The sequence below is a fragment of the Mesoplodon mirus genome (genome assembly GCF_964341445.2).
Source record: "Mesoplodon mirus genome assembly, chromosome: 11".
Lineage (NCBI taxonomy): Eukaryota > Metazoa > Chordata > Mammalia > Artiodactyla > Ziphiidae > Mesoplodon > Mesoplodon mirus.
The window spans coordinates 35,827,042-35,840,455 of NC_138987.1; the positions used below are offsets into that span (position 1 = coordinate 35,827,042).

Consider the following 13,414-nt stretch of genomic DNA (forward strand, 5'->3'; position numbering starts at 1 on the left):
CTTCAACCAGCCAATATGCCCTCACCAGCAGGGTAAAAGTGAGACATTTGCAGAGATGCAAGGATTCCAACAGTGTATATGCAGAAAATACTCATGCAATTTCTCCAGCCATGCCAATTAATCAAAACAGAAACCTCAAGACAGTGGGAGGTGAAAAGGATTGAAAACAGTGGTAAGCATTGTGTCTGATCCTATGTGTGGTGAAATGTTAGTGGACGATAGTGGTGCACTGGCCATGGTAATACATGTAATCTAAGTACAGATTCTTGAGGTAGAAGGGCCATGCTGCAAAGAAATGACTAGTGAGGGTCTGGAACTAAAAGTCCTGAAGTTTCTTGGCAAAACCAAGAGGTGGTGGTTTGGAAGGATGAGAAGAGGAGTACAGACTTTACAAGCCTCATCTTAGAGCACCAGGGAGGGCAGGAAAATCCTTCTCAAGGTCTTCTCTTATGGGGTGAGGGGAGCAAAGGACCAAGTAGTGTGTGTGTGTGTTGGGGGGGCGGCATTATTTTTTGAAAAACATAATAGACAAATATATATGATTATGAGGTTCACAGAGTGAGGTCATCATGAGCAGAGATGAAAAGAACAATAGGCTTTCCAAAATAATAAAGGGGAGAGGGATGTGGAATTAAATAAATTAAATGAATCTCAGCTAAAATTGGGGTAGGGGCAGGCCTGTAGGGGGAGCTCACATACCCTGCTATGTAGCCTCAATTATTCCAAGCAGGAAGAGGAGCAAGCCTACATCTCCCACAGGAAGTTGCTGCCTACTTTGTTATCCAGCAGCAGAAGAAAACTTCTCCCCCAACCCCGACCCCTGTGACAGCCCAGCCAATCAGACTGTAGCAGCCCAACCAATGAGAAACCTCCATACTTTGGACTCCCAGCTTCCTCCAATGGACTCTTTGGGTATTACAGCCCCTCCCAACTCCTCTCTTTCCCCCATAAAACAAGCTGTCAATCCCTGTTCTCTGGATTTGCGCGTGGTCTGCCATACTTCACATATCGTGAATTGCAGTTCCTCTGACTATTCCTGAATAAACTTGCTTTTGCTGGTAAAATAACTGGCTATTATATTATTAAAGTTGACAGAGGAATGTATATTTTATCAAACTGACAAGAACAAGAATGGGAGAAAAAGAGGAAACGACAAAGTAAATACAGTTAACTCAAGTTATCCAGAAAGAATAGAGCAGGTATATCAGTTGTTAGGTTAAACGGGAATGAACTGAATTCTCCTACTGGAAGACATAGGTTGTCAGACTGGTCAAAAGTCAAAACTGAGCTATATCTTTGTAACATAAAACACTTAAAGATAAGAAAAGAGAAAGTAGGAAGGGCAATAGTAATGTCAAAGTGGAATTAAAAGTATCAGACTGGATTATGAGATATATTATATACATAAATGGCAGTATTTACAGAGAAGGTATAATAGTCAAGTCATAATCCCCACCACACTAAACAACATGGCAGCTAAATGCAGAAAGCAAAATCCACTAGAAATACAATGGTCTAGCAGATCAGACAAAGCAAGACCATAGAAGATTTAAATACCATGATAAAATTAATAGACAGTAATTGAATAAACCTATGAGTTAATGATTTTGTGAATAGTGAGTATATGTAAACAGGACTGAAAAAAATAAATGGTCCATACATGAATGAATAAATGCAGGAATTATTAGTGAATGTGAGAATAAAAAAAAATCATGACAATAAATGAATGAATATGTGATGATACGAATAAAGAAATAGATGGGGAGAGTAAATAAGTAAAATAAATATCTCCAGGGTGGAAGGAAAGAAGGGAATGGGGAGGAAGGGAGGGGAATTCCCACGCAGCCAGCTCACAGACAGCACAGCCCCCAGAAGGCTTCATTTAGCTGTCCCCCAGCCCCAGCTCACCCGGCCAAAAAACTGCAGGAAGGTGTTGGAAAGCAGCAGGTGCTTCTCAGCCAGGAAGCGGTAACGCCGCTTCTCTTCCAGTTCAGCTGCCCGCTGACTCTCAGACACGAAGGCCTGCATCTGCGCGTGCAGCCGGTTCACGCTCTCCTGGGGGAAAAGGGGATTCTGGCTGGAGGCAGGGGGTGTGTCCCTCATCCCACTCCCACGGGTGCCAGCTGTCTGAAGCCTCTCCCTCCTTCCTGAACCAGCCACCTCCTCCTGGAAGCCTCCCCTGAGCACCCAGCCTGCCCTCGCTTCTGGGCCTGCCCTCTCATGTGTATCCTCATCCTCATGAGCCTGGGTTCTGCCTGCCCTCTGGCCCGGGCACTTCTCCCAGGTAGGACTGGTGTCTGAGCCATCCTTCTGTCCCCAGTGCCAGGCACAGGGCCAAGCACAGAAGTGAGGCCTAAGAGAGTTGGTTTAATGAAAATGCAAATTAATTGATTAATAACCGCCTACTTGGGAGCGAAGATTTCAAAGAGGAGAGATATGAGCTTATTAAAGGAGCCAGAAGAGGAGGCAGGAAAGGAGATAGAGGTCTTGGAGACAGAGGCCAAGGATGGGGCCCTGAGCTTGGGAGGAGGGGCTGGCCTTAGTCAGGGGGCAGGAGGGAGGGGGAGGCTGGCGGGGCTGCTGGTGGATTCTGCCTTTGCTACCTTGATCAGGAGCAGCGAGACTGAGGGCCTCAGGTTTTCTCAATGAAGTAGGAGAAGGCAAGGAGGCCAGGGGAATGCGGGGAGGGCCAGGCAGTGACAGGACAAGGAGTGGCTCTGAGGGTGTCCCTGAGACAGTGATGCCCACCTGCCAGGGGCTGGCTGACCTCTCCAGCTATGATTGCCACACAGGGTGGGGCAAGACACGCTCCTGGGGTTGGGCTGGTGCTGGGTGGGAGAGCGCCAACGGGTGTTGGGGGTCCCCTCGGAGCCCGGTGTTGCCCCCCAGCCCCTGCACCTTCATCTCCCGTGCATTCTTGTCCCTCTTGCGCTCCATACGCCACAGCTGGGACATGCACTTCTCCAGGTTGGCGGCTCGGTGGCGGTACTCCATCTCGTAGTGCTGGCGGCTGTCCTTGGATGGGGTGGAGAGAGGAGGGAGACCCCCGTGTCAAAGAGCTCAAGGCACCTGGCTTATGGGCCAGAGTACTGGACAGGGGCAGGGGCTCAGCTGGGAGCATGTATAACCTGGGGCCAGTCAATGCCCAGCGCTGGCCTCAGTGTGCCCATCCCTCAAAAGGGGAGAGACGGTCCTGCTGGTGATGGGCTGTGGGGCCAGGATGCGTGGCCAGACTCACTTTGATGAACTGCATGTCCAGCTTGGTGTTCTTCTCCATGTGCTGCAGCAGGTCTCCATGGAATGTCTGCACCTGTGTGGAGTGCAGGGTGGGGGTGATCAGGGCGGCCCTATCATCCCCAGGCCCCAGAGTTCCTTGCACTGCTCACTCCAGTACATTGCCCACTACGTTCCTAACACACCAGGCACCTCGCCAATCATCAGAAAAATGGGTAAAACAAGAGCACCTATTTGGAGGGAGGATTAAATGGTTAAACATACAAAACATTTAGTGCAGTCCCTGGCTTGAAACACATCCTCCATAAATGTGTCGACATCTTCCGGTTCTTAGTCTCAGTCTGTGCCTTGATTATGCCTGGAATTTCCTACCAGTCTTCAAATACCAGCTTCACTTCCCCCTCTGCTGGGAGGCCCTCCTGACTCCTCAGGCAGAATTCATCACTCTCTCATTTTGTTTCTGGCATGTGTACAACTTGTTTGTTCATTGTTCGCTCCTCCAGCCATAAGATGGAATTTCTTGCCGGGCCCCTGGTCACAGCCCGTTTGTATGGGCAGCATGAACCAGGTCTGTCCCATCTCTGAGTCCCCGGCACCGTGGGCTGGGCCTGGCCCAGCAAAAGAGCTCACAACTGTTGAGGGCTTCACTGGGGTGGCAGGTTCCCGTGACAGGTGAGAAGGAGGTGGCTGACCACCTGGGTGACCAGGAGGACCAGGAAGGCTATTGGGCTCAGGCTCAGAAAAGCTTTGTTCTAGCCGTTTTGGTTCTGCCTCCAATTTGCCCTGTAACTTTGGATGAGTTGCTGCCCCTCCCTGGGCCTCAGTTTCCCCATCTGTAATGGGAAAGTTTTGCCCAGATGGTCCCCAAGGTCCGGCCCTAGAACCCAATGAGCGTGATTCTGTGGGCCTTGGTGGTCAGCTGGCACGTTCCCCTGTGTCCCCCATCAGTGCTCCCTGGGTCACTCCGTGTTGTTAGGACATCAGACCTAAATCCTTTCATCTGTACTCTTTGCAAAGAGGAGCATCTCCCATCCTGCTGCCGCCTCTGGGGACACTTCCAACTCTGCTCAGCCTTCTCTGTCTGCCTGACCTTTCCCCTCAGGAGTCCCTGCTCAAGAACCCTCGGTGGGGGACTTCCTTGGCGGTCCAGTCGTTAAGACTTCGCCTTCCAATGCAGGGCGTGCAGGTCCGATCCCTGGTCGGGGAGCTAAGATCCCACATGCCTCGCGGCCAAAAAACCAAAACATAAAACAGAAGCAATATTGTAACAAATTCAATAAAGACTTTAAAAACAAAAAAAAGAACTCTGGGTGGATCCTGCCTCCTGCCACGGGGGTCCCCAAGCTGTGCTGTGGCAGCTCTGTCCCTCAGGAAAAGGAATGCCGGTCGTCAGGAAAGACCAGTAAATTATAAAAGTTCTCAGTTTTTCTTCCATAGATGTTTCTGAAACCTTGCTAACTACTGGTCTATAAGGGAGCTTTGGTGTGGGCCCCTCAGGACTAGCCGGGCCTTAAACCCCTGAGTGTGGCTGCCAGTGTGTGTTCTGGGGGGGTGGCACGGGATCAGTGTTACAAACCTCTCTGAGTCCCTATTTCTGCCCCATGGGGGCCCTTTTCTGCTGGATCCAGGCAGTAAGGAAGTGAGCCTTCCTGACCTATACCTCCCAGTTGAAGGTTCTGTTCCAACACAAGACATATGTTCCTGAAAACTGCCACGTCCTGCCAAATCGCCCGATATAAACAACAGGGCTTATGGAAGATGCAGGATTGGGGCTGATGCTCAAAACCCAGGCAACTTGGCAACCAGAGCACTAAGAGAGATGGTGAATGGTACCTGGAGAGATGAACTTGAACCACGCCTAAGGCCGTGGAAAATATTAAAAATGCACAAAACCAATAGAATGGACACACTGGCAACACCTGAATTACTGCAGAGCTGGCATGCTGAGGTGATGCAGGAGGAGGTGGGGCTGTCATGATGGTGGAAATGGGAGGCTGCGACACCCACCCCCAGCTGAGAGACCCGGGAGGCTGGGAGTGCTTGTCCTCCCCAGGGAGGCCTGAGTGCAGGAGCTCTTTTAAAATGTTCTTAGGGCTTCCCTGGAGGCGCAGTGGTTGAGAGTCCGCCTGCCGATGCAGGAGACACGGGTTCGTGCCCCGGTCTGGGAAGATCCCACATGCCGCGGAGCGGCTGGGCCCGTGAGCCATGGCCGCTGAGCCTGCGCATCGGAGCCTGTGCTCCACAACAGTGAGAGGCCACAACAGTGAGAGGCCCGCGTACCGCAAAAAAAAAAAAAAAAGTTCTTAAAATGCAGCCTGAAGGGCTATTGCTGTCAGTGCAGCAGACAAGTTGGGGGCTTTACCTTTCTTCCTAATTCCTAACTTTCCCCTCCCCTGCCTAGGAAATGTCACTTATGAACAAGCCACCTTCCATGTCATAGGATACGGCTCTGGCTTCTAGTCGCGTAGGGACTAAGTCACACCACGGAAACATGCATTAGAGCAGGACAGGTGGGTTGTAATTCTTCTCATTACCAGGGCTTGGCTGTGATCGCCAACAGCATAGAGGACACAGACCCAGGATGCCCCAATCAGACGGGGCCCAGGCATCAGTGGGTTAATGGAAAGTCGTCAAGCTCCCGAAGAAATGGATCTAATAAGATGTTGATACTTGAAGAGAACTTTGAACTCTTGCTGTGGGGGAACCACAGGACTGCCTATAATTAGCAGGTGGTTTCTGAAACAAGGAAGACACCAAACCCAGGGGAGGCTGAAGAATTCCCAGCAAGTCAGAACAGAGGCTGCCGTGCCCTGCTCCCCTCCCCCTGGGACACGCTCCATTAGTGGGGTCCTGTGAGCCCCTCAGTACAGAAGCTGAGAGCAGACCCACTGCTGAGAACATGCACTGTAAGTTCTAGGTATGGAGTTATTCCAGTAACTTGAGAAATCCTTTTGCTTTTGATACAGGAAAATCCCTTTGAAAGAATTGTCTCTGGGGGCTGACCCCAGCTCCTTTCTTCCCATTTGCTCTTGAACACCCTCCATCAGGCTCCTGCCCCACCACGCCAGCAAAAATGTTGTTCTCAAAATCACCGAGACGGCACCTCACTAAGCCCCATGATCAATTCTCAGGACTCACCCAACTCGCCCTTTCATTATCATTGGACACAGTTGGCCACTCGCTCCTCCTGAGACAAGTTCCTCCTTCATCTTCCAGCCCACCACCCTCTCCTTGTTTTCCTCACACGCCCCGGCTGCCTCTTCTCTGTCCTTTGCTCAGTCCCCCTCATCTCCCCGGTCCACGAAGGTTGAGTTGCTCCGGGGCTCAGCCATGGGCCTCTTCCCTTCTCTATCTACACCACTCCCTTGGTGAGCTCATGCAGCCCACTGGCTGATGCCTCCCAGATGTATGTCCCAGCCCAGATCCTCCCCCAAACTCCAGTCTCATCCATATGACAATATGGGCTCCATTCAGCCAAGAGGAAGAGACAAATATTGAAGATAGGCTATGAAGGTCTAACACACAGATAATAAGAGTCTCTGAAGAAGAAACGCAGAGAAAGAGAACAAAAAAAAAGTCTAAAACTTGTAATTCAAGACAAGTTTCCTGAAATTAAAAAAAAAGAAAGATTTCAAACTACATATTGAAAGAGTACACCACATAGCTAAGAATATTGTCCCAGACAGACCAATATCAAGACATAGTCTGGAAAAGTTACTAGATATAAGAAAAAGAAAAAAATTGGGCATCTAAGGCAAAAAAAGCAAGTGATTTACAATGGAAGGAATAGATTATCAGACTTTTCAACAGCAACATTCAAGATGAAAGAAAAAGAAAGAAAAGAAAGAAAGAAAGAAGAAAGGAAGGAAGGGAGGAAGGAAGGAATGAAATGTGAGCCAAGAATTTTATATCCAGCAAATCTGACTTTCAAGTATAAGGAGAACAAGCTGTTGTCTTGGTGTCAGAACTCAGAGAACATTGTTCACAGGAGCCCTTCCTGGGGGGACAATCAGAACAAGGCCAAAATGACGAGAAAGACATGGACATGCGGTTTGAGGTGAACATTAAATATGTAGTTACTTGTAAACAAAGATCAATGAGGGTGAAAGGGGAGCAAGCAAGGTGCAGCAGCTCTGGGTCCTGACAGTGTAGACAAAGCGCAGCTGCAGATACCGCGTTTTTCACACATTGAAGATTTGTGGCAACTTTACGTCGAGCAAGTCTATCGGTGCCATTTTTCCAACAGCATTTGCTTACTTTGTGTCTGTGTCACATTTTAGTAATTCTCACAGTAGCTCAGACTTTTTTTATTATTGTCATAATCTGTTATGGTGATCTGTGATCAGTGACCTTTGATGTTACTATTGCAAAACATTACGACTTGCTGAAGGCTTATATGATGGTTAGCATTTTCTGGCAATAAAGTACTTTTAAATTAAGGTATGAACATTGTTTTTTTTTGACATAATGTTATTGTACACTTAATAGACTACAGTGTAGTGTAAACATAACTTATATGCACAGAGAAACCAAAAAATTTGTGTGACTCTCTTTATTGTGATATTTGCTTTTTTGTGGTGGTCTGGAACAGAACTCATAATATCTCCAAAGCACGCCTGTATTTTGAAAGGGGGGAGAGGCTGGGGAGAGCAAATGTAAAACAGATTTTAACAGCTTTCAGAAACCATATTGGTGGTGGTAGAATTACTATCATTATTCAGAGACTGTTGTGTATATGTAACATGAGATAAAGCAAACGGTAACTATGGGATATTCTTTTTTTTTTTTTTTTTTGGCGGTACGCGGGCCTCTCACCGTTGTGGCCTCTCCCATTGAGGAACACAGGCTCCAGACACGCAGGCTCAGCGGCCATGGCTCACGGGCCCAGCTGCTCCGTGGCATGTGGGATCTTCCCGGACCAGGGCACAAACCCATGTCCCCTGCATCGGCAGGCGGACTCTCAACCATTGCGCCACCAGGGAAGCCCAGGACTTTTTTGGGGGGGTGGGTGGGCTTCACCGCACGGCTTGCACGATCTTAGTTCCCTGACCAGGGATTGAACCCACACCCTTGTCAGTGAAAGCATGGAGTCTTAACCATTGGACCACCAGGGAATTCCCAAGAATCAGGATTCTTGATGTGGAACAAAAGAGATACTGGTGGAATAGGGAAGAGGTTAAGTAAAAATCTAGTGCTGAATCTGAATTGGAAGATCAGTATGAATTTATGAAGTGTTCTATCTTTAACTATATGTACTGTCACGTATGTATGTGTATATATATGTTTGTGCAAATGTATGTATGTATCCATGTGTGTATGTATCTACGTATATATGTATGTATCTAGGCATATATCTATGTATCGAGGCATATGTAGCATATCTATTATATGCACATATGTATGTACGTATGTCTGTATAGCACTGGCCACTGAAAAAGGCTAGGAGCAACGATCAACCCAATGGACATCCCTAGTGCCCAGATTATGGTCTTGAAATACCACTTTCCACCAAAAGCAAAAAGTAAAAACAGGGCTTCATGGGGAGATGGCTGATTCTATGTGTAGAGCAGCAAAGTACCAGATGTGGGCAGAACATCTTGTCAGGCTGGATAGCAAGGAGACTGTCCGAACCATGAGAGTTACGCCAAAGGACTCGTGTGCCAGACTGAAGAGGCTTCTGCTGGTCAGAGCGGGGAGATTTTCAACTTCAGTGAAATAATGATTGCAAAGGAGTAAAACACAACAAATATGTTTAGATCTATGATACTGACTAGATACTAAAAAATATTATAATGATGGTACTAGTAAAAAAATAAAGCTAACCGGTCACCTTCAGAGGATGACAGGGAGCAAATTCATGACCTTTTTTTTTTTTTTTCGGCGGTACGCGGGCCTCTCACTGTTGTGGCCTCTCCTGCTGTGGAGCACAGGCTCCGGACACGCAGGCTCAGCGGCCATGGCTCACGGGCCCAGCCACTCCACGGCATGTGGGATCTTCCCAGACCGGGGCGCAAACCCATGTCCCCTGCATTGGCAGGCAGACTCTCAACCACTACGTCACCAGGGAAGCCCCAAATACATGACCTTGAAAGCTGACAAGGCGGGAATAAGCCTTTATCCTGTCTTTCCCATAAGAAGCATGCCACTGGGTAAAAAATAGCACATAAGAAGAAACGTCTCTTTAGAGAAATATTCCAATTCATAAGTGAAAGAGCAGCAGAATAGCAGCATCTTGTAACTCCCACGTATGAGTGGGTGTGGACACACAGCCTCCATTGTTGTTATTGTCACAAGGTGGCAGGAGCCACATGCCTCCTGATGGAAGAAGCCAGCACCCACTCTAGTCTTGCCAAACAGATGGAACCTGAGTGTGATCAAGCTTCTGGGTCCAGAGGACAGAGGAACAAGCTGAGCTGCATGAGGAGTGTTTGGAAAACCAACAGGTCAAAAGGTCCCAGGCCCTTCAACAGATAAATGGTAAGGGAAAAAAAGGGATGGAGGGGGAGCCAGTAGATTAAAAGAGACTCAAAGACATATTTAAAAAAAGAGAGAGCAAGACAAATTCTAGCATCCAGGGACATACAATTGGGTGATCAATTACGAAGAAACACAAGGCAGTGTCGGACCAGTGGTCACATTTGGAGGAAGAGGGGGTCTGTGATTTGATGGGGGCATGTAGAAGGGCTCCAGGAAAGGCTGGCAAAGTTCCTGACCCGGGTGGGAGTTTCAAAGGTGGTTTGCCTTATAATGATTCATTAAGTTCGAATTTGTTCAGTGACACTTTCTGTGCCTGTATTTTAGTTTACAGTAAAAAAGATTTGGTTTTTGAAAACCAAACTTGAGTCAGATCCTGTCATTCCTTTGCTCTATACACTCAGAGGCATGGCCGGAGTTCCAACAATGCCCTCAAGGCCCGGCCCCTTTAGCGGCTGGTCATCTCCACACTGGCCTTCGCTGCCTCCACTCTGGCCACGTGGGCCTCCTCAAGCCTTCCCATGTGCTGATCCCTCTGCCCAGAACACTCTTCCTGCAGGTGTCTCCCACTCACTCCCCACCTCCATCAGGCCTCTTCTCAATGTCACCTTTCTAGTGCTGTTCATCTTGAGCATCGGTTAAAAATTGCATCCCTCCAATACTTTCTACCCCCCTTCCCTGGTCTATTTTTCTCCATAGCTTATTTTGCACCTAACCCATCACATCTGTACTCACTTACTTGTCCTGGGTTTTGTCTGGTTCCCCCTTGGGGAGAGCAGGGGGTTTTGTCTGCTGTATCCTCAGTGCCCATAGCAGTACCTGGCACAGGGCAGTAAATAGTTGTTGAATGAATGAGCCCAAGGGGGAGGTGGCCTCTGGTGTGTTCAGCCCAGTATGGCTCTGGCCAAGGGCCCTGCCCTGTTGTCACAGCCAAGACACTGGTACCCAAAGAGGGCAGCTCTCCTTACACAGCAGGCCTGGGTGACACTTGTCCGCGTCCAGCCCAGGTGTGCCACAGGTGACATGGAGAGCCATCAAACACAAGGACAGGAAGTTGCAGGCTGCCAGCGTGACCCGTGCTCTGTAACTCCCCGCCCAAGCCCCAGGAGGTGGCACGGGCTTAGCGCTAAGCCTCAAAGTGCCTAGGAGAGGGACCCAGGGTCCTGGTTTTATCGAGTGTAGTGGATGCACGTTTTCTGCTGGTGAATTTGTTCCCCATTTCAACATGGTTACCAAACTGATGAGTGTTTTATGGTGTCCCCAAAGATTATCCAGACCTCCAGTGGTTTCCCACACACACGTTTGAGAACTGTGCACTTCCACGATTAGTTGAAATTTCCTTCCGAACTTTCCAAGGTTCCTCACGCCCAGCCCCGCCCACCTTTCCCTCTCTGCCTGCCTCCCATCCCCGGCTCTCTTCTGCCTGATGCCACGCTCTGCACATGCTCAGCCCACGGCAACCTCTGGAAGGCCCTCTCTTCTCCTCTCCCTCTGGCCCAGCCCCGCTCCCTTTTCAAAGCTTATTCTTTCCTTCCCAGTCAGTGAAGCCCTGCTTGGTGCCAGGTCCCTGTCCCAGGCCCTGGAGTTACAGAGAAGACCGCGTCCCAGCCCTGGCACAGCTTTCAGTCTTGGCAGGGATAGAGACGGGGGTAAATTCTGCTTCTAATGATCATAGCTAAGGTACATAGAAGGCTACAGGTGCCAAGGTCAATAGTTTATACTTATTAACACAATTAACAACGCTCACAAGAACCCTGCAAGGCAGTTATTATGATTATCTCCATTTCACAGATAAACTGAGACATAGAGGTTAAGTAGCTTGTCCAAAGTCACAAGGCCAGTAACTGGTGGAGCTGGGCTTTGAACCCAGGTGCTCTGGCTGCAGAGCTGGTTTTCTTCACCACTACTTGCTAAGAATGGATAGAAGCATCTGTTGAAGTCCAGAGGGAGGAGAGACTGAACTTGCCCAGGAGTCAGGGGAGGCTTCCTGGAGGAGGGGGTGACTGTGCAGGCCAGCAGGGGTGGGGGTGGGGGTGGGTGGGTCCTAGGCTGAGAGAACAGCGTGACAGCAGCCCACGGTGGGGACGCCAGGCGTGTCTGCAGAGGGCAGCTCTTCCGGCTGGCTGGGCTGTGACTGGGGTGCCAGGGAGGCTGCTGGCTCAGCAGGACCTGGGACCCCTTACCGAGGGGCTGGGCTTAGCTCTGCAGGTGGCAGGGCTGTGGAAGGGTTTTCTCCTAGGTGTGTAAGGTCAGATCACTGGCTGCTCCCTGGGGAGGCAGGTAGGGGCAGGGCCTGCTGCACGTGGGTGACGGTCCTTTCGCTTCCTGGCTCCTCCACTCACTCTGGAATCTTGGGCAAGTGGCTAGATCCCTGAGACTCAGTTTCCTCCTCTGTCAAATGGAGATAGAAATGGCACCTGCCTCCCAGGTTGCTGGAGCTTGAACAAGATGTGCAGGTAAATGTGCCCAGCAGAGCCGGGCCCTGGCAGGTGCCCAAAAGGGCAGCCGCTGTTGTCATGTCACCAAAGTCCTCTCTGAGGAAGGGTGTGGAGGCCCTCGTCCCCCATAGAACGCAGCCCACTCTCCCAAGTGACCCCTCCAGGCTGTGGGGTCTGGGACTCACCACCACCTCCAGGTCAGAGTTCAAGTGCCGCTGGGTGTCGGACATCTGCACCAAGATCTCACCTGGAGGCACGGAGAGCAGCAGCTTCAGTGCGGGGACCTACCCTGCCCGCCCTCCTCCCACCAGAAGCTGTCAGAAGGGCCTGCCCAAGGCTGGATTTGGGGAGCAAAGTCCAGGGATTCCTCATATGACTCAGGGCCTCTGGCAGCACCTGTCCTAGCCCTGGCAAAGTCCTACAGGGAGGGGAGGGGAGGGGCTCTGGCTCCAGAACAAGAACCTGGGCTCTGGGCCTTGGGCTGCAAGACCTGTGTCTTTGGGGGGGACTTCCTGCAAGGGCCAGACTGTAAAAGGAACCCTCTCTGGGACCTGAGAATGGAGGCAAGGCCGGTCCCGGACCTGAGGGGAGGCACCAGGGAGGCAGGCAAATGGGGGCCCGGAGCCTGGAACACAGGAGGAGGCCAGGGGAGGGGGAGGGGGCTAGGAGGATTGTCCCCCAGGCCTAAGAAGACGAGTGGGGGAGATGGGGGGGGAAGAGGCGTGCCTCACCCAGAATCTGTGAGGTGGAACTCTGCAGGGCCTGCTCCCCGATCTTCTGGATGGCGTTGAAGTACACTTCTGCCGCCTCAGACAGAGCTGCGCGGAGAGAGGGATGCGTCCAGCCCCAGACCCCTCCTCCATGTGCCCCTCGCCACTTCTGGAGGCCTCTCCTTGTGGCAGGAGAGAGTGTGGAGGGGATGCCTCGGGCTCTGGCGTAGGTGTGTGTGAGAGGGACGGGGTGCCCCGGGCGGCGTGTGTGGAGAGGTGGCATTGGCCAGAGGAAGGGGGGGTGGAGGAGGGGGGGTGAAAAAGCGGGGGATGGGCTCTCCCTGCGCGGCAGGGCACAGGGCAGCTGCCCCCAGCGCAGGGCCTCGGCCTGTGTCTGTCTGGGAGGGGGCGGGGTGCGGGCATCTGTGTGTTGTGAGGCACGAAGTGGGGCTGGGGGTGGCACGGGCTCAGGTCACTGCTGTGAGGACTCTGAAGTCCTAAAGGGCGGGGAGGGATTGGGTGACACTCAGCTCTGGGTGTGTCCCTGGCTTGTCCAGC

At 50.8% G+C, this 13,414-nt stretch overlaps 1 protein-coding gene across 3 annotated transcripts in view; it reads right to left on the bottom strand.

Annotated features, from left to right (window-relative positions):
• Nucleotides 1-13,414, bottom strand: part of BAIAP2L2 (BAR/IMD domain containing adaptor protein 2 like 2) — a 28,295-nt gene that overhangs the window by 13,300 nt on the left and 1,581 nt on the right. For 2 of the 3 annotated variants that reach the window (XM_082636110.1, XM_082636111.1), the window contains exons 3-7: nucleotides 12,878-12,964; nucleotides 12,332-12,393; nucleotides 3,239-3,310; nucleotides 2,899-3,015; nucleotides 1,909-2,055 (exon numbers count right to left, since the gene is read on the bottom strand). In XM_082636110.1, coding sequence (XP_082492236.1) covers nucleotides 1,909-2,055; nucleotides 2,899-3,015; nucleotides 3,239-3,310; nucleotides 12,332-12,393; nucleotides 12,878-12,964 — 485 coding nt within the window. Of the gene's footprint in view, nucleotides 1-1,908; nucleotides 2,056-2,898; nucleotides 3,016-3,238; nucleotides 3,311-12,331; nucleotides 12,394-12,877; nucleotides 12,965-13,414 lie in introns of those variants that run through there. The other variant, XM_082636112.1, reaches the window with a different exon arrangement.